Source organism: Mobula hypostoma, chromosome 23 (genome assembly GCF_963921235.1).
Source record: "Mobula hypostoma chromosome 23, sMobHyp1.1, whole genome shotgun sequence".
In the NCBI taxonomy this organism is placed as follows: domain Eukaryota; kingdom Metazoa; phylum Chordata; class Chondrichthyes; order Myliobatiformes; family Myliobatidae; genus Mobula; species Mobula hypostoma.
This window is the reverse complement of record NC_086119.1, coordinates 36391186-36410230: the sequence shown is the minus strand read 5'-3', so window position 1 is coordinate 36410230 and position 19045 is coordinate 36391186. Positions and strand designations below refer to the sequence as shown.

Sequence of the window (19045 nt, the reverse complement as noted above, 5' to 3'; positions counted from 1 at the left end):
TTTCAAAAATTTTAGATGAACATTTGTGCATTTTCACAGATTTCCTGCCACAACTTGACTTTTTTTTCTTTCATAATGCTGCGTGTGAATGATTTTATGATGTATGCCTGCATGATGGAGTGGTTAATTTTTATTCTCAATATTGAAGAACAGGAAGACAAACCCTTTTTGGTGTGTTGCAGATGCACATGAATATTGTCGTTAGGGAGTGTGAATCAGTACTTGCTCTTCAATGAAACCAGTGAAGTTGCACCTTGTGTTTTTTGTCTGCAAGTTGCCATCATTACAGAAAGCACTGTCTGTGGCTCAATAAGAAAAGAATATTAATTGCCAGAGGTTATGACTACAACAGTGCAGGGACTGTTAACGTTTACACACATCGATCAATGATAGAATCAGTGGCAGATCTGTGACCATGGAAAGTTCACCCTGTCAGGAGTCTGCTCCACCTCTCCTCGAACAGCACACATGGGTTTAAAGGGTCCAATACCTGGGCACTTGCTACAACGTTACGATCAAACACATCAACTTGAAAAGCAGCAAAAGCTGACAGTTTAGAAATAACCTTGAATAGCAGCCCAATGGTACGAAGATGTGGAGTTGTATTTCCACTGCAGTGGCACATGCCGTGGTAATAATTTGCTATATGTAATTTTATTATGTGCAAGAGTACTAAGCATTGTGTTTAGAAATGACTGAAGGCAGATCTGTATTCTTAGTCATAAACGGATCAACTCTAAACAGCAAATGCAGAACATGCTGGAAATACTCAGTGGGTTAAGCTGCATTAAGTTGAATCTTTGAATCTGTGGGAAGAGAAATAGAGGCTCTCAGACCTGAAACCTGAATTGAATGGGATTCAACAGGTTACCCACACCTGGTGGTGTAGGGCAGCCACACATTGATCCAACCCTGAATATCTAAGGCATCACAGACTCTTTCTCTTCCTAAGCAGAAAGTTTCAGCACCAAGATCCTCCATCAGAAGCAGAAAGAAGACAGTTTTAGTTCTGGTGAAGAGTCTCTGACCTGAACATCGACTCTTTTTCTCTTTCCACAGATGCAGTCCAGCCTGTTTTTATTTTGGACTTCCAACTAATGCAGCAACTTTACCATGGAGAAATAAACTCCGACAGAGGAGGAAAGGTGGAGTTGAGACCCTGCTCCAACCCACTGACTCTAGGTTCGATGGGGGGCAATTCCATGCCTCCAGGATTCTTTACCCTTCTACCTCAGTCACAGGCTGAATGCCAGAGGTGGCTAGAGTGAGGCATGGGGTGTTCCAGTATTATTTTGGGGCGCTTCTCCTTGGACCCTGAGCAAACTGCTGATGCCTGAGAGATCAGATGCCAATCACTGCTTCACCACACTCTAGTCCCAGTCCCACCCACAGACATAATGTTGTCTGTAAATTGTCATTGTAAGTTGTCCTGACATTAGGCTGGGGTTATGTTGGGGAGTTGATGAAGTGACACGGCTTGAAGGGCAGCTTCATGCTGTATCAATAAATAAATTAAAACGCATCTCCATGATACCATGTTCAACCAGCAAAAAAGTGTAAATTTATACTGACATCTTAGTAAATGTGATGGGATGTTGTTTAAGGCAATCCTTGGCCAGTATAATACAGGATAGGGTACAATATGTGATTTTTCAGGTTTTTTGGGGCACATTAAATGTCAAAGACCTTCTGAATTGTTATAGTATAGAGAACATAAGCTCTGTGTCCCCCTTGATTGAAACAGGCTGTAACATATTTCTCATGAGTCTAAAAAACTAGATGTGATAAATGGGAACATAAATAGTAGTGAGAATTGGTCACATTCCCTGCTCATGCTGGCTCCCTTATCAGTAACATTATGGCTGTCCTCTTTCTTGCCCATTTCCCTCAAAAATCCAGCAATACTTTTAAATATGCTCAACTAGAAAAGATTGATATGAAGCCAGAATGGACAGTTCTGAGATTTACTACCCAAACTTGGGCTGTTCTTGTTTGAGTCCGAAGCAGCTAATCAATAATACTGAGACTGGGTTCTGATTCTGGATTCGCCAGCCAAGGAAAACAGCCTCCTGATTAAACCCTTAAATTGTGCTTAGGAGCAACATAATACCTCATTGTGATACATACAGAGTATGTTGCTCGAGCTGCAGCCTGGCTTTGATTTTAGTACTCCCACTTGCATGCCTACGGCATTCACCCGTCAGCCTTGGCACAGAATTATTGGTTAATTAAGCAGCAGAGCAAAACATCCAACTTCTTGTGTTTTACCTGAGATGCTCAACTGTAGGTGCATCTTTAAACTCCCATATCTAAGACCTTTTCACAATAGCCTTGATACAACATCAAGACCGCACTACACGGCACTGCAGCAAACCTGTTTGGCAGTGACAAATTCCTAGATCGGTGTTATGTAATGCTGCAAGAGTCCACCTTGCACACTGTTGGAAAATTTAGCTCTTCATTTGCTACAGCCGTTCTCTCACTGGCACCAGTTCTACTCCTGATGATTACATCTGTATTTCCTCCTGACTTAAATTCTCAAGATTGCAATTATCCCTTTTTTTATTCACATGTGGGTGGTGGGCACTGTCGACGAGGATGGCAGTTCTCCGCCAACCTGATTGCCTTTGAGAAGTTTGTGTTCTGCTGTCATGTATTGCTGCAGATCCCACAGTGCAGGGAGATGGGAATCCCTAGGATCTGATCAGGAGAAAGAGCAGTCTTTTTTTTTGTCTCTTTCCTGAAGTCCACAAGCAATTATCAGCCAATGAAGTACTTTGAAGTGTAGACTCTGTAATATAAGCACAGCCAAAGATGATAATATAACTTGGGTATATCTCTATCTAATAAAATGGCCACAAAGTGAATGCTTGTGGTACTGTAATCCATCTACTGGGATTCTGCTGCGCATTCAGAGATGTTATTCTGCTCATTACTGTTGTAATGCATGGTTACAAGAGTTGCTGCCGCTTTCCTGTCTGCTTGAATCAGTCTGGCCATTCTCCTCTGACCTTTCTCATTAACAAGGGATTTTCGCTAATAGAACTGCCACTTGCTGGATTTTTTTTTAAAGTTTTTTTTTGCACCATTCTCTATAATCTCTAGAAATTGTGCATGAAATTCCCAGGAGATCAACAGTTTGAGAGATACTCAAACCACCCCTTCTGGCACCAACAATTATTCTACGGCCAAAGTCACTTAGATCACATTTCTTTCCCATTCTGATGTTTGGTCTGAACAACTACTGAACCTTTTGACCATGTCTGCATGCTTTTGTACATTGAGTTGCTGCCACATGATTGGCTAACTGGATATTTGCATTAACAAGCAGGTGTACCTAATACAGTGGCAAGTGAATGTATTTTCAAGCGTACGATTTGAGGGGAATTTGCAGATTGTGGTGTTCAAATCATTTATTTGCCTTCTCAGCTTCGGAAGTAAAGTTGTGGCTTTGAGTAGTGATGTGTAAAAAGCATTGAGCGAATGGTGCACACTGCACATTTAAGTTGGTCCATTTTTATCCAACCGAACTTGCTGGCAAACCCCAGGATGTGCATGGTGCAGATTCACTAATTGTAATTTTGTTAAATGTCATGGGAACCCTGTTACAGCCTTCTCTCATTGCAAGTTATTATAGTCTCAGTATTTTTCTTAATCCCTCTAAGGTCCCGAAGAATAGCCAACAAATTAAATTAATTTACAGTGCACTTTATTTGTTAAAAGAGCTTACGGAAGCCAGGATAGCTTATGCTTATGCTGAACAATGTATTTACAACCCAGAGTGCAGTTGGCTACATGCTGTAATTTATAAAGTGTTACAAAGAAATGTACATCTTGCAATTGTTGTTTAGCATGTGTGTGATTTGAATTTCACTTGTCATTTGTTAAGCTAAGCGTAGTGAGTGCATTGGTATACTGTTGCATTGTCTGTAAAGTTAGCAGTGCAACTGGACACTGTGCTGCCCTAAACAAACAATATTATGCTGTCCTAAGAGTCAATGAAGCATCAAGTCATAAGAGTCCTGGAGAGTAGAAACGGGTCTCTTGGCTCACTGTGTCCACATTGACCATTTTGCCCATCTACATTCAATCCTGTTTAGAGTCACAGAGTAAAACAGCATGGACACAGGCCCTACAGCCCAACTGACCACAGCATCCTCCCTGCTAGACCTAGCTGCCCATGTTTGGGCCACAATCCTCCAAGACCCGGCTCTCCGTGTACCTGTCCAGATGTTGCTATTGTACCTCCCTCGACCACTTCCTCTGGAAGCTCATTCCAGGTGCGCAATACCTTTTATGTAAAGAAGTTGCTTCTCGTGTCTCTTTTAAATCTCTCCCCTCTTATCTCCAACCTCCAACCCTGGGGAAAAGACTATGACTGTACACCTTATCCAAGTCCCTCATGATTTTATAAACTGCTTTAAGGTCATCCTACACTTCAAGGAATAAAAGATCCAGTGTGGCTAACTCTCCCTGTAACTCAGGGCCTCTATTCCAGGCAGCATCTTCATAAATCTCTTCTACGCTCTCCAGCTTGACAAAGGCTGTGATTACCTCCTTCCTCATGATATACATATGTTCTAATACCTCACTACTTATTACCCTCATTTAAATGGCAACCATAATATCCTGCTTTGTAAATACTGAGAAGAAATAGACATTAAAAATCATAGCCATCTCCTATGGCTCCACACATAGGTGGCCCTGATGCTCTTTAAGAGGATTTAGTCTCTCCCTCGTCACCATTTTACTATTAATCTCAAGAATTTCTTAAGTTGTGTTATTTTTAATCCTCCCTGTGAAATCCATCTCACACCCTCTTTTTGCCCTCCTGATTCCCATTTTAAGTCTGTTCTTAAGCGGCTTGTATTCATCTAGAGATACCGTTTAGCTAGCTGCCTAAAAGCAATGAATGCTTCTTCCTTTCCTTTCCTTTCCTGACTAGAGTCTCGATATCTCTCTTCAGCCAGGTTCCCTGAAATTGGTATGTCTACTCTGCAGCCTGACAGGACCGTGCTGCCCCTGATGTTGACGTGACAAGATATTATCAGAGGGATCACCTAGGATATGAATGCAGGACCGCTTGCATGCTTAGAAATTCAAGCCCAAAGTGATGATTATACCCCAAGATCAACGAGCCCATTTCTCCGCACTAGATGCATGTCCACTGTTCAAGTGCCTGTTTACATACCCCTCGTTTGGCATCATTTTCCAGATATCGGCCGCGCTTTTTGTGTAAAATAAGCCACTTCCCTTAAGATCCCCTATAAAACTCCTTCCTATCACAAGCCGAGGCCCTCTTTATTTTTAAATTCCTGCTACAGGGAGAAAACATTCTAGCTATCCATCCTATCTACATTTCAGGTTAAGCAACTGAAGATGAAATTCAGATGCTGTCCTGAGGAAATGCTGTAGTGTTTTCCTGGACTGAGTTGAGCAGCACCATACAACAGGTTTCTTTTATGTTAAGTATAGATACTTTTAGTGACGTGTCTTTCTCTGGTCCCCACAGCCTTACATTTTTTTTCTCCCCACTGGGTTTCGTGTGATCAGTCTGTAATGAGATCCATAGATGAGGGGAGTTGGGCTAATGTATACTGACTGACAGTGAATATTCCCTAGTTACCAAAGTGAAAAATGCCCTTTTTGTTCAGCCTGGCAAGTACTCTCAGTTTTATATCCTTTAGTTATATCCTTTTTTCTTTCTAAAAGGGAATATCATCAGCCTAGCCAGTCTTCTCAGTGAATCAGTTTTTCACTGACACTGTATTTCTTCTACTGTGAATGCCCGCAAGAAAATGAATTTCAGGGTAGTAAATGGGGCATATATGTACTTTGATAATAAATTTACTTTGAACTTTGAACTCATTCTAGGGTTGGGCAATTCAAAATGATTTTGCATATCTTTTTGCCCTTTCTAGTGATACCTGTATTGTGTAAACCAGCGCTGTATGCTATATATAATGATGAACTAACTACATTTCTAGTGTAACCACCATCTCATAATCTGTAAAGCTGATAACTGTAAAAATCATCTGTCATTTTCATGACTTTATCTATCTGTCTTGCCTTAAGGGATCTGTGAATGTAGACTCCACAACACTACGCTTCTTTTGTAACAGTCAGTACATAGCCGCCTCTACTGTCACCATGAGGCCACACTCAGGTTGGAGGAGCAATACCTTGTATTCCATCTGGGTAGCCTCCAACCTGATGGCATGAACATCAATTTCTCGAACTTCCAGTAATTGCCCCCCCCGCCTTCACCATTCCCCATTCCCATTTCCCCCTCTCACCTAATCTCGTTATCTACCCATCACCTCCCTCTGGTGCTCCTCCCCCTCCCCTTTCCTCCATGGCCTTCTGTTCTCTCCTCTATCAGATTTTCCTCTTCTCCAGCCCTTCATCCCTTTCACCAATCGACTTCCCAGCTCTTTACTTCACCCCTCCGCCTCCCCATTTCACCTATCACTTACTACCTTGTACTTTTTTTGAATGCTTAGTAAACCTCATAATCATTGCTCCTGCATTACACCAAATCATTGAGATATTGCAAAAAATATGGGCAGTATGAACCTGGGCAAACTTCTACTTTCTTAAATGCCAAAATTGTAATTGTCAGTGGAATAGCTTGTCTAACAGTGAGGTTGGGTCCGGAGCACAAGCTGTCAGTGCTACAGCTGTCACTTGTCAGCCCTACAACCTTTAACATAGAACATAGAATAGTACAGCACATTACAGGCCCTTCGGCCCACAATGTTGTGCTGACCCTCAAACCCTGCCTCCCATATAAGCCCCCACCTTAAATTCCTCCATATACCTGTCTAGTAGTCTCTTAAACTTCACTAGTGTATCTGCCTCCACCACTGACTCAGGCAGTGCATTCCACACACCAACCACTCTCTGAGTAAAAAACCTTCCTCTAATATCCCCCTTGAACTTCCCATCCCTTATCTTAAAGCCATGTCCTCTTGTATTGAGCAGTGGTGCCCTGGGGAAGAGGCACTGGCTGTCCACTCTATTCCTCTTATTATCTTGTACACCTCTATCATGTCTCCTCTCATCCTCCTTCTCTCCAAAGAGGAAAGCCCTAGCTCCCTTAATCTCTGATCATAATGCATACTTTCTAAACCAGGCAGCATCCTGGTAAATCTCCTCTGTACCCTTTCCAATGCTTCCACATCCTTCCTATAGTGAGGTGACCAGAACTGGACACAGTACTCCAAGTGTGGCCGAACCAGTGTTTTATAGAGCTACATCATTACATCGCGACTCTTAAACTCTATCCCTCGACTTATGAAAGCTAACACCCCATAAGCTTTCTTAACTACCCTATCCACCTGTGAGGCAACTTTCAGGGATCTGTGGACATGTACCCCCAGATCCCTCTGCTCCTCCACACTACCAAGTATCCTGCCATTTACTTTGTACTCTGCCTTGGAGTTTGTCCTTCCAAAGTGTTCCACCTCACACTTCTCTGGGTTGAACTCCATCTGCCAATTCTCAGCCCACTCCTGCATCCTATCAATGTCTCTCTGCAATCTTGGACAATCCTCTACACTATCTACAACACCACCTACCTTTGTGTCATCTGCAAACTTGCCAACCCACCCTTCTACCCCCACATCCAGGTCGTTAATAAAGATCACAAGAAGTAGAGATCCCAGAACAGATCCTTGTGGGACACCACTAGTCACAATCCTCCAATCTGAATGTATTCCCTCCACCACCACCCTCTGCCTTCTGCAGGCAAGCCAATTCTGAATCCACCTGGCCAAACATTCCTGGATCCCATGCCTTCTAACTTTCTGAATAAGCCTACCGTGTGGAACCTTGTCAAATGCCTTACTAAAATCCATATAGATAACATCCACTGCACTACCCTCATTTATATGCCTGGTCACCTCCTCAAAGATCTCTATCGGGCTTGTTAGACATAATCTGCCCTTCACAATGCTGACTGTCCCTGATCAGACCATGATTCTCTAAATGCCTGTAGATCCTATCTCAGAATATTTTCCAACAGCTTTCCCACCACAGATGTAAGGTTCACTGGTCTATAATTATCCGGACTATCCCTACTACCTTTTTTGAACAAGGGGACAACATTCGCCTCCCTCCAATCCTCCGGTACCATTCCCGTGGACAACGAGGACATAAAGATCCTAGCCAGAGGCTCAGCAATCTCCTCTCGCCTCGTGGAGCAGCCTGGGGAATATTCCGTCAGGCCCCGGGGACTTATCTGTCCTAATGTATTTTAACAACTCCAACACCTCCTCTCCCTTAATATCAACATGCTCCAGAACATCAACCTCATTCATATTGTCCTCACCATCATCAAGTTCCCTCTCATTGGTGAATACCGAAGAGAAGTATTCATTGAGGACCTTGCTCACTTCCACATCCTCCAGGCACATCTTCCCATCTTTATCTCTAATCGGTCCTACCTTCACTCCTGTCATCCTTTTTTCTTCACATAATTGAAGAATGCCTTGGGGTTTTCCTTTACCTTACTCGCCAAGGCCTTCTCATGCCCTCTTCTTGCTCTTCTCAGCCCCTCCTTAAGCTCCTTTCTTGCTTCCCTATATTCCTCAATAGACCCATCTGATCCTTGCTTCCTAAACCTCATGTATGCTGCCTTCTTCCACCTGACTAGATTTTCCACCTCACTTGTCACCCATGGTTCCTTCACCCTACCATTCTTTATCTTCCTCACCAGGACAAATTTATCCCTAACATCCTGCAAGAGATCGCTAAACATTGACCACATGTCCATAGTACATTTCCCTGCAAAAACATCATCCCAATTCACACCCGCAAGTTCTAGCCTTATAGCCTCATAATTTGCCTTTCCCCAATTAAAAATTTTCCTGTCCTCTCTGATTCTATCCTTTTCCATGATAATGCCAAAGGCCAGGGAGTGGTGGTCACTGTCCCCCAGATGCTCACCCACTGAGAGATCTGTGACCTGACCCGGTTCATTACCTAATACTGGATCTAGTATGGCATTACCCCTGGTCGGCCTGTCAACATACTGTGACAGGAATCCGTCCTGGACACACTTAACTCTGCTCCATCTAAACCCTTGGAACTAATCAGGTGCCAATCAATATTAGGGAAGTTAAAGTCACCCATGATAACAACCCTGTTATTTTTACACCTTTCCAAAATCTGCCTCCCAATCTGCTCCTCTGTATCTCTGCTGCTACCAGGGGACCAAAAGAATACCCCCAATAGAGTAACTGCTCCCTTCCCGTTCCTGACTTCCACCCATATTGACTCAAAAGAGGATCCTGCTACATTACCCACCCTTTCTGTAGCTGTAATAGTATCCCTGACCAGTAATGCCACCCCTCCTCCCCTTTTCCCGCCCTCTCTATCCCTTTTAAAGCACTGAAATCCAGGAATATTGAGAATCCATTCCTGCCCTGGTGCCAGCCAAGTCTCTGTAATGGCCACTACATCATAATTCCATGTATGTATCCAAGTTCTCAGTTCATCACCTTTGTTCCTGATGCTTCTGCATTGAGGTACACACATTTCAGCCCTTCTACCTTACTGCCTTTACACCGTTTATTCTGCTTCTCTCTCCTCAAAGCCTCTCTGTATGTTAGATCTGGCTTTACTCCATGCACTTTTCACTGCTCTATCGCTCTGTGTCCCATCCCCCTTGCAAATTAGTTTAAACCCTCCCGAACCATGCTAACAAACGAACCTGCAAGGATATTGCTCCCCCTCGAGTTCAGGTGCAACCCATCCAATCTGTACAGGTCCCACCTTCCCCAGAAGAGATCCCAATGATCTAAAAATCTAAAACCCTGCTCCCTGCACCAACTCCTCAGCCACGCATTCAACTGCCATCTCCTCCAATTCTTACCATCTCTGTCACGTAGCACTGGCAGCAATCCTGAGTACGCCACCCTTGAGGTCCTGTTCTTCAGCCTTCTGCCTAGTTCCTGAAACTCACACTTCAGGACCTCATCCCTCTTCCTGCCTATGTCGTTGGTCCTGTGACAAGAATACACATAGATTAAGATGTAGCTGTCCTGTGCTGGCACCAGTGGGATCAGCAGTTGGTCTGCCACCTGTCTTCAGGAGAGAGAGAGATAAGGAAAATAATGGAGCAGCATTTGGAGATGTTAACGAAGGAAGGAGAGCTGTCAAGAGCGGCTCCCCCTTTGAACCCTGAACTGTTTGAAGTGATGGACAGGCGATACCCCAGCAGGAGAATAAAAAGGGACAGGTTCGCTAAGGCAAGACACACACGACACCTGAGGTAACGAGACCCTGGAAGCGGTGCGCCTCTCACAAGTCGGTGGGAAGCTTTTGGACGGCTGGTCGCGGGACAAGCCAAAGACGCTCAGGGTGGAAAGGCACGATCGGCGGGAACCTGGTGTGTGTCCACCCTTGCCTGGGTGCTGGGTTCACCGCAGAGAAACGATCGTATCTGGAAACGGAGGGGTCACGGTCGGTGACCTCAGATGACATCACAAAGGACTCGTTCGAAAGCTGACTGCGAAGGTCTGTGTGGAAGTCGTTTTGAATATTCATTCGTTTTGCTCTCTCTCTCTCCTTCCCCCCACTGTCCATCGCCACGGCAGCGATTACTGCGAACTGAACTGAACTAAATTGAACTGAACTTTGCGTCACTTTGAAACTGGTCATTTACCCCTAGACAATGATAGAGCTTGATTGATCCTGTTATCTTAATTCTGTGTACGTGTATGTTTATCATTGCTGAACTGTTGCATTCATTATCCTTTTGATTAGAGTACTGTGTTGCTTGTTTCTTTAATGAAACTTTCTTAGTTCTAGTAATCCAGACTCCAACTGAGTGATCCATTTCTGCTGGTTTGGCAACCCAGTTACGGGGTACGTAACAGTCCCAACATGTATCACGACTTCTGGTTGCTTTCCCTCTCGTACCAAGATGTCGTGCACCCGGTCAGAGACATCCCGGACCCTGGCACCCGGGAGGCAACAAACCATGCGAGTGTCCTTCTCACGTCCACAAAATCTCCTGTCTGCTCCCCTGACTATAGAGTCTCCAATGACGATAGCTCTTCTCTTCTCCGTTCCACCCTTCTGCACCACAGGGTCAGACACAGTGCCGGAGGCCCTGCCACCGTGGCTCACACCTGGTCGGTCGTCCCCACCAACAGTATCCAGGATGGTAAACTTATTATTCAGGGGAACAGCTATAGGGGTGCTCTGCAGTACCTGTCAGCTCACCTTCGCTTTCCCCCCTCTGACTGTCACCCAACGACCTGCTTCTGATAGCCTAGGTGTGACTACCTCCCTGTAGCTCTCATCTATGACTGCCTCATTCTCCCTTATGAGTCGAAGGTCATCCAGCTGCTGCTCCAGATTCCTTACACGGTCTTCCAGATCGCCCAGCCGTATGCACTTCTGGCAGATGTGACTCTGTGGGAGAGGGGAGTTCCCCCAAGGCTGCCACATCTCACATGAGAGGCACATCACCGTCTCAGGAGACATTGTAAAAACTAACTGCGAGCTAACTTGCCCTCCGCCTCTTCTTGTCGAAGCCTCTCGAGTCAAAGCCTCAAAGCTCCACTCCTTCACTGGCCCACTCACGCACTGGCCGCTTTGCTTGAGCTATCCCTCTATTTATCTGTTTGAGCTTTTCAAAATGTTTGGTCACCTGACCTCGACAGCCCAATCAGCTGCTTTCTGCATTGTATCCCGTCTCCTTGGCTCTGCTTTTAGAATTACGGGAGTAAATGGATTTAGCTTGAAGGCCGGCTTTAGCAATAGCAGGGATCTAAGGAAGAAGCCAAGTTGGGCTGTAGGTTGGCAGTTCAGACTGAAAGTGTTTGCAAACATTTAAGCTTTACATTTTCTATTTGTAGGTTTAGTTCCATCGTGTCTGAGGGAGTGGGGATCTGAATGGTGGCATCTCATTCCACCGATGTTGTTTTACACCATAATTCTTGACTAGATTTAAGAAGAGAATACATCTTTGAACTTGGCATCCTGTTGTCGATTAGTTTAGCTCCAGCTGTGACATACTAGTTGCCCTATTGAGCATGAACCGAGCCCTGTGTTGTAACCACACCATGGTGGCAATCCACTTGCACCTAGTATACCTTGTCTTGATTTTCGTTTGTTCTTCTGAATCACATTGAATCAGCATTCATTATGCTAGCCATGGATAACCATGAGGTTCTGGATGTGGTGTAGTGCATTTTGTTGTGTTGATAGCTCATTGGTGTCTTGTAGGAGCCAAGTTTGGAGGTGATAAAATTGTTCAGAACCCAATTATTTAAATAATGGTAATGCCAGGATGATAAAGATGTTCTCATAGCCAGGATCATGATACTTCAATGAACACATAGGTGTTTCAAGTAACACACACAGGTCAGACAGCATCGTTGGAATGGAATAAAGGGTCCAAGTTTTGGTCAAGACCATTAATCAGGACTGGAAAGGAAGGAGGAAGAAGTTAGAATAAGAAAATGGGAGGGGATGGAGTACAAGCTTAGAAAGTGATGGGTAGGAAAGATAAAGGACTAAAGAAGGAATCTGATAGGAGAGGAGAGTGAACCTTGGGAGAAAGGGATGGTGGATGGGCACCAGCAGGAGATGATAAGCTGGTGAGGAGAGAAGAGATAAGAAGGGAGTCAGAATGGGGAATGGAAGAGGAGAGAAGAGAGATAAGAAGAAATGACCAGAAGTTAGAGAAATCAATGTTCATGCTGTCAGGTTAGAGTTGACCCAGACAAAATATGAGGATTTGCTCCTCCAACCTGGGAGTGGCAGTAGACGAGGCCATGAACCAACATGTCAGAATGGGATTGAGGATTGGAAATAAGATGGCTGGTCACTGGGAAATCCTGCTGCTGATGGAGTGAAAGTGCTCGACAAAGCAGTCCCCCAACCTACATTAGGTCTTGCCGATACAGATGAGGCAGTGCCAGGTGCACCAGCTACGGTAGATGACCCCAACAGATTTGCAGGTGAAGTGTTGTGTCACCTGGAAGGACTGTTTGGGGCCTTGAATGGAGTTGAGACAGGAGGTGAATGGGCAGGTGTAACACTTCTTTCGCTTGCAGAGGTAAATGTTAGTAGGTATTTAAAGTGGTATTGGAAAGATTGAAGAAGAGTAAATCAAATAGGTTTTCCCCTTGTATTGGTTCTTTCACTGCCTCCCATGAGCAGGTTCTAGCAGCTATACCATTTAGGAATTAGTAGTGTGGTCAGTCGAGATACTATTGAGCTACTTCTGATGAGCATCTTACTGATACTTTCTATGCACTTGTTAATCTTGGTGCTTCCACTTAACGCTCAACATGAAGATGCACGGTTCGTCAATCAAGGTAGAGCAGCATATCTTCATAAAGTTTTCTTTATGTTCACATTTGATCTGATGCACTGCTGATGTTAGTTCATGGGTCTAGAGTTAATTTGGTGGGTTCCCTGCCATTCTAATGCCACTTGAGGTAGGGGTGTCTCAATCAGACAGTAGCGATGGAGGATAAGACATGCTGACTGGTCTTTGTGATCATGCTGGTCTGGAGATGAACTGAAACTGCTCTGCCAAAATATTGATCCCCAGATGTTGAAGAGAATTTGCAAGACGAATACCCAGAATTTGATAACTATTCTATGTGGGCTTTTGTTGTGTCGAATAGTGCAGGGCAGTCAATCTGGGTTTGCTTTTTCTTATTCTTTTGATAAAACTGAATGGATTGTAGGGCCATTAAACTACATTATTGTTGGATGTGTATATCAGTGCCATCAGGGAGGACAATTAATTTTTTACTTAAGGCACCAGCAAATTAAATTGTCTGGTAGTTTCTTGGTCATCTTTTCCTGTCACACTTAAACGTTGAAAATCTTTTCTTAATTTTGCATCTGTTTCTTCAGCAATTTGCCTGTAAAACGCACAATTATGTACAGCACGAACTAGATGGTGTCAAAAAAACCCAGGTTGAGCTATGGCATGGGTTAACTATACAGTAAAGCACCCAGTGGACTGTCTTGCAAGTGCTTTACCTCCAACTCTCGAGTCCAGCAGTGTTACCTTTATGTTTCCTCCAAGGGCTCCAAAACTTGTGCTTCTCAAACCATTGATAGATGTTCATTGAATTTTTCAAGTCACTGGACCCAGTGCCCTATGATTTTTTTTAATTCATAGGATGTCAAATTCTCAAACTCCTGGGATAGTGGGGCATGTTTGGCTATTTCAGAGGGTAGTTGCAAGTAAGTTCGATATTGAGTCACATTTGGGGTAGTCCAGGTGAAGGCGGCAGGCGTTTTTCAGAGAAGGAAGAGTCTACTCCCCAGAAGGATATTAGTAGATCAGATGTTTTGTTTTAATGATTGTCTGACATTCCAAACTTATTTAAATTCTTGAGTTACCATCGATCTGTGCTCAGCTCTATCCATTCCAGTTCAATAACTGAATTACATCTGGAGGAGGAGGAGAACCAACACTGGAGTAAGCGTCCACGATTCTGAGGCTGTAGTTTCAGAGGGAGTTTTACTCTGACTAATCCGTGCTGCTCTGCCTTGTGTGTTCCCTCAGTGTAGAGGGAGCTTCCTGCCCCACGGATTTCTTCATTTGCTTCTCATCCAACTTTTCAACCTCCTGCTGCTTGCTCCATAATGAAGATCAGATGGTACATGTGGTAAGTTTTGTTTTGCCTGAGGAAAGCTCAAACAATACTCCACAAGCAGAGACCAAGGCTTATCAGCCATAATTATGTTTTCTTCCATTTGCCTACCTACCTTTCATCCTTTTGCCTGCCTCTCCCTTGCAATCTTCATAGACATTTGGCTGGTTGCAAAACACAAAACGATGAAGGAACTCAGCAGGTCAGTTAGCATCTATGGAGGGAAATATACAGTTAATGTTTTGGGCTGATGCCCTTCATCAGGGCTTCAAAGGAAGGGGGGAGAAGCCAGAATAAGAAGGTGGAACAAAGATTAGGGTACAAGCTGATAGGTGATAGCTGAAGGGGAAGGTGGGTGGGAGAGGAGGGATGAAGTGAGAAGCTGGGAGGTGACGGGTACAAAATCTGTTAGGAGAGGACAGTGGACCATGAGAAAAAGGGAAGAAGGAAGGGCACCAGAGGGAGGTAATGGGCAGGTAAGGAGAAAAGAAGGGGAAAGAGTGGAGCCAGAATGGAAAAAGGGGGTAGAGGAGAAATTACCAGAAGTTAGAGAAATCGATGTTCGTGCCATTGGCTTGGAGGCTACCCAGGTGGAATAGGAGGTGTTGCTCCTCCAACCTGAGAGTGGCCTCTTCATGACCACTGAGGAGGCCATGGATCAACATGTTGGAAAGGGAATGGGAAGCCCAACAAGTCAGTATGGGAATTGTGTCATGCCAGCTTCCATTCTTATTTTCCTGTTCTATACCATTTCCCTGCTCTAATGCCAATCCAATTCAGATTTGAAGAGTTCTGATTGACTTTTAATCACACATGTCCCCCAATCAGATTATCATACAACAGTTTTGAAGTTTAAATGGTCCCTTCAACTTGTGCAATTTACCCCTACTGTGCAGCTGGTTAGTTAGTACAGTTGAGGAGATCATGGGAATATGGAGAGAATAAAATGGGAGAAGTGCAGAATTAATATAAATGGGTGCCTGATGGTCAGTGTGAACATGGTCATTGCCCATGTTATTTGACTCTGTACCTCTGTATGGAATAGGAGTAGGCCACTTGACCCCTTGATCATAGCTGCTCCAATTGTAACTACAATTCTGCATTCCCACCTAACCTAACCCTGTTAACAGCAGAGATCCTGTGGAGGAATTAGTTTCCAGACAATTGACAATCGACAATCAGTTCTCCATTGTAGCTCCCACTACTGGCCCATTAGGCTTGATGCAGCCAAAATTCAGCATCAGAAGTTTGCAAAGGAACATCTAAACAAGCCTGATGCATTTTGGAAACAAGTCCTGTGGACTGATAAAGTTAAAATAGAACTTTTTGGCCACAATGAGCAAAGGTATGTTTGGAGAAAAAAGGGTGCAGAATTTCATGAAAAGAACCCCTCTCCAACTGTTAAGCACGTGGGGTGGATTGATCATGTTTTGGGCTTCTGTTGCAGCCAGTGGCACAGGGAACATTTCACTGGTAGAGGGAAGAATGAATTCAATTAAATACCAGCAAATTCTGGAAGCAAACATCACACCATCTGTAAAAAAGCTGAAGATGAAAAGAGGATGGCTTCTACAATAGGATAATGATCCTAAACACACCTCAAAATCCACAATACCTCAAGAGGCGCAAGCTGAAGGTTTTGCCATGGACCTCACAGACCCCTGACCTAAACATCATCGAAAATCTATGGATAGACCTCAAAAGAGCAGTGCATGCAAGACGGCCCGAGAATCTCACAGAACTAGAAGCCTTTTGCAAGGAAGAATGGGCAAAAATCTCCCAAACAAGAATTGAAAGACTCTTAGCTGGCTACAAAAGGTGTTTACAAGCTGTGATACTTGCCAAAAGGGGGTTTTACTAAGTACTGACCATGCAGGGTGCCCAAAATTTTGCTTCAGGCCCTTTTCTTGTTATTTTGAAACTGTAGAAGATGGAAATAAAGAAAAGTAATCTTAAAATATTAAAGAAATCTGTCATCTTTAACTTTGCCTTTTGGAAATCAGTTCATCTTTTACTCACTTAGCTATTCACTGGAAGAGAAATTTTGACCAGGAGTGCCCAAATGTTTGCATGCCACTGTATGTCATGAAATTTGTTTTAGTGGCAGTAGTACAGTGCAATACATAAAACTACTACAGTTTTAGGCATCCTAGCAATTTAAATGTGCTTAATACTTTTGCACAATACTGTATAGCGAAATTGTTCGGCCCGGTAGTTCCTTGCCAGCTCCTTGTATAGTCCAATTAGTCCCATTCCTCTTGCTTCCCTGTATCCTACAATTTACTTTCTCTTTCACATGCCTGTCAACTTTTCTTTTGATTCTATTTGCCATTAATCTATACAAAGGGTAATTTATAGCTCATTAACCTGCCATTATGTCTTTGGATTGAGGGGAAAACTAATACTAATAGGAAACATATGCTGTTACATGAGAGAACATGTATACTCTACACAGACTGTATTTGAGATCAGTGTTGAACCAGAATCCTGAAGTTGTGTGGCTCATCTGGTTCAGGACTGGTGAAAGCCTATACAGCTGACCAGCACTGTTGGGGTTTTCGAGACAACTGCAGAACACCCTGAACAGTGATGGTGCCCACTTAAATTCAGCAAAGGGTTTTGCCTTTTCAGTTGGCTAAGGATTCTAATACTTGGCTGAATGAATATTGGGAATTGGTTTATTATGTTGCGTGTATCGAATGCAGTGAAAAGATTTTGTTTTCAAACCATACCTGATAGATCATTCTGTAGATAGGTACATCAAGGTAATGCAGAAAAAAATACAGAATATAGTGTTAAAATTACAGAGCAAGTACATTGCACGTAGACAAATCTAGTGCATGAGCCATGATGAGGTGGATTGAAAGATCAAGAGCTCATTTTTATCATGTAGAAGTTCATTGGAGTCTTTAACGGCAGGATAGAAGTTGCCCCTGACCCTGGTGATGCACGTTCTTTCTTGCTGGATGGGAGAGAGGGAGAAGAGAGAATGACTCGGGTGAAAAGGGTCCTTGGTAATGTTGGCAGCTTTCCTGCGGCAGTGGAAAGTATAGTTGGAGTCACTGGAAGGGAAGCCGATTTGCAAGGTGGGTGTCAGTGGAAGAGAGTCTGAGTCAAATAAGTAGGAAATATGCAATCATTTTGCTCATGAAGAACCAGAGGAAGTCACTTTACATTGAGCACACTGTGTACACAGAAGTTGAGAATACTTGAAGATTTCTGATATTCTGCCAAGAGGCAATTCAGAGTACAGAGGCAGTGTTATATGACTGTTAATGATGTATCTAAAAATATTTCAAAGTGATGGAAAAGATTTTCAGAACGATAGCGAAGGACACGGAGTAACTCCATTGTGTTGGAAATGTGAAAGTTCAGGAGACACTTTGTGCAACATTTTTTAAACAAAGGCACCATAAAAAGCAGATCGGAACCAAAAGGAATTCTTCTTTGCTGAGAAACTTCAGAAGTAAACCAGGTATTGAAAGGAGAACAACACAGTGAGCTGCTTCAGAAAAATGGTCTGTCATATAAAATTCTTTGAGTGTTCCTTCCCCTATAATTTGGTTTTAAGGCTCTGCGAAATAGACAATGCCACAGGAAATAGAAGGGGCTGCAGGTGTCATTGTGGAGACGTCGTTTTATTGCATTGCAATAAAGTAACGATCTAAATACTAATTCACCTTCTTATATTCTATGCTCTCCACTGAGCCGTTGCATGATGTTTCTAAATGCTTTGATTTCTTATAATTGACAGGTCGAAGAAATTCGCCAATTCATAGACAAGATCTCTGAGAATGTGGAAGAGGTGAAACGGAAACACAGTGCAATCCTTGCGGCACCAAACCCTGATGAAAGTAAGGAAGTTCAAACTACATCTTTGAAGGATATCGGTGTACTTTTCTGAGATTTGGGTTATATGGTCATGCAGGTTGAGCGTTTGGTCACTGAGTTGCCTTCATGATTAGGAATGGATCCTTGGGTGTAGCAGTCCTGCTGAGTCTTGAAGAGTGAAGTCACTGGGTGGTGATGGGCACCCAGTGAAGTATCCTGCTGGGTAAGCTGACTTTCCAGTACTGGCTGCTCCTTCAGGTTTGGAGCTTCGTCAAGCTAATTAACTTGTTCTCATTAAGTATGTTTACACTGCAGTAATGGTTATGGTGATGCATTCAAAATTTCAGTATTTGCTGTCACAACACAGCATAAGCTGGTTCCCCAGCCGCCTATTATAACAGCTAATGTACTGGGCAAGTTTCTTTTTACACTACACACTACTTCAAAGCGTCTAATTGCTGTGTACCATAGTTAAGGAATTCTCACAATAACCAGGTATGTAATAACACATGATCTAGCATTACAGGCAGAAGTAAATGAATGCTAAGGGTTGGATTGAGTAAAACAGTATTTAGCAA

The 19045-nt window shown here is 43.5% G+C and overlaps 1 protein-coding gene across 3 annotated transcripts in view; it reads left to right on the top strand.

Annotated features, from left to right (window-relative positions):
- LOC134336652 (syntaxin-1A) overlaps nt 1-19045 on the top strand; it is a 338429-nt gene that overhangs the window by 91414 nt on the left and 227970 nt on the right. For all 3 annotated transcript variants that reach the window (XM_063030990.1, XM_063030989.1, XM_063030992.1), the window contains exon 3: nt 18391-18490. In XM_063030990.1, coding sequence (XP_062887060.1) covers nt 18391-18490 — 100 coding nt within the window. The remainder of the gene's footprint in view (nt 1-18390; nt 18491-19045) is intronic.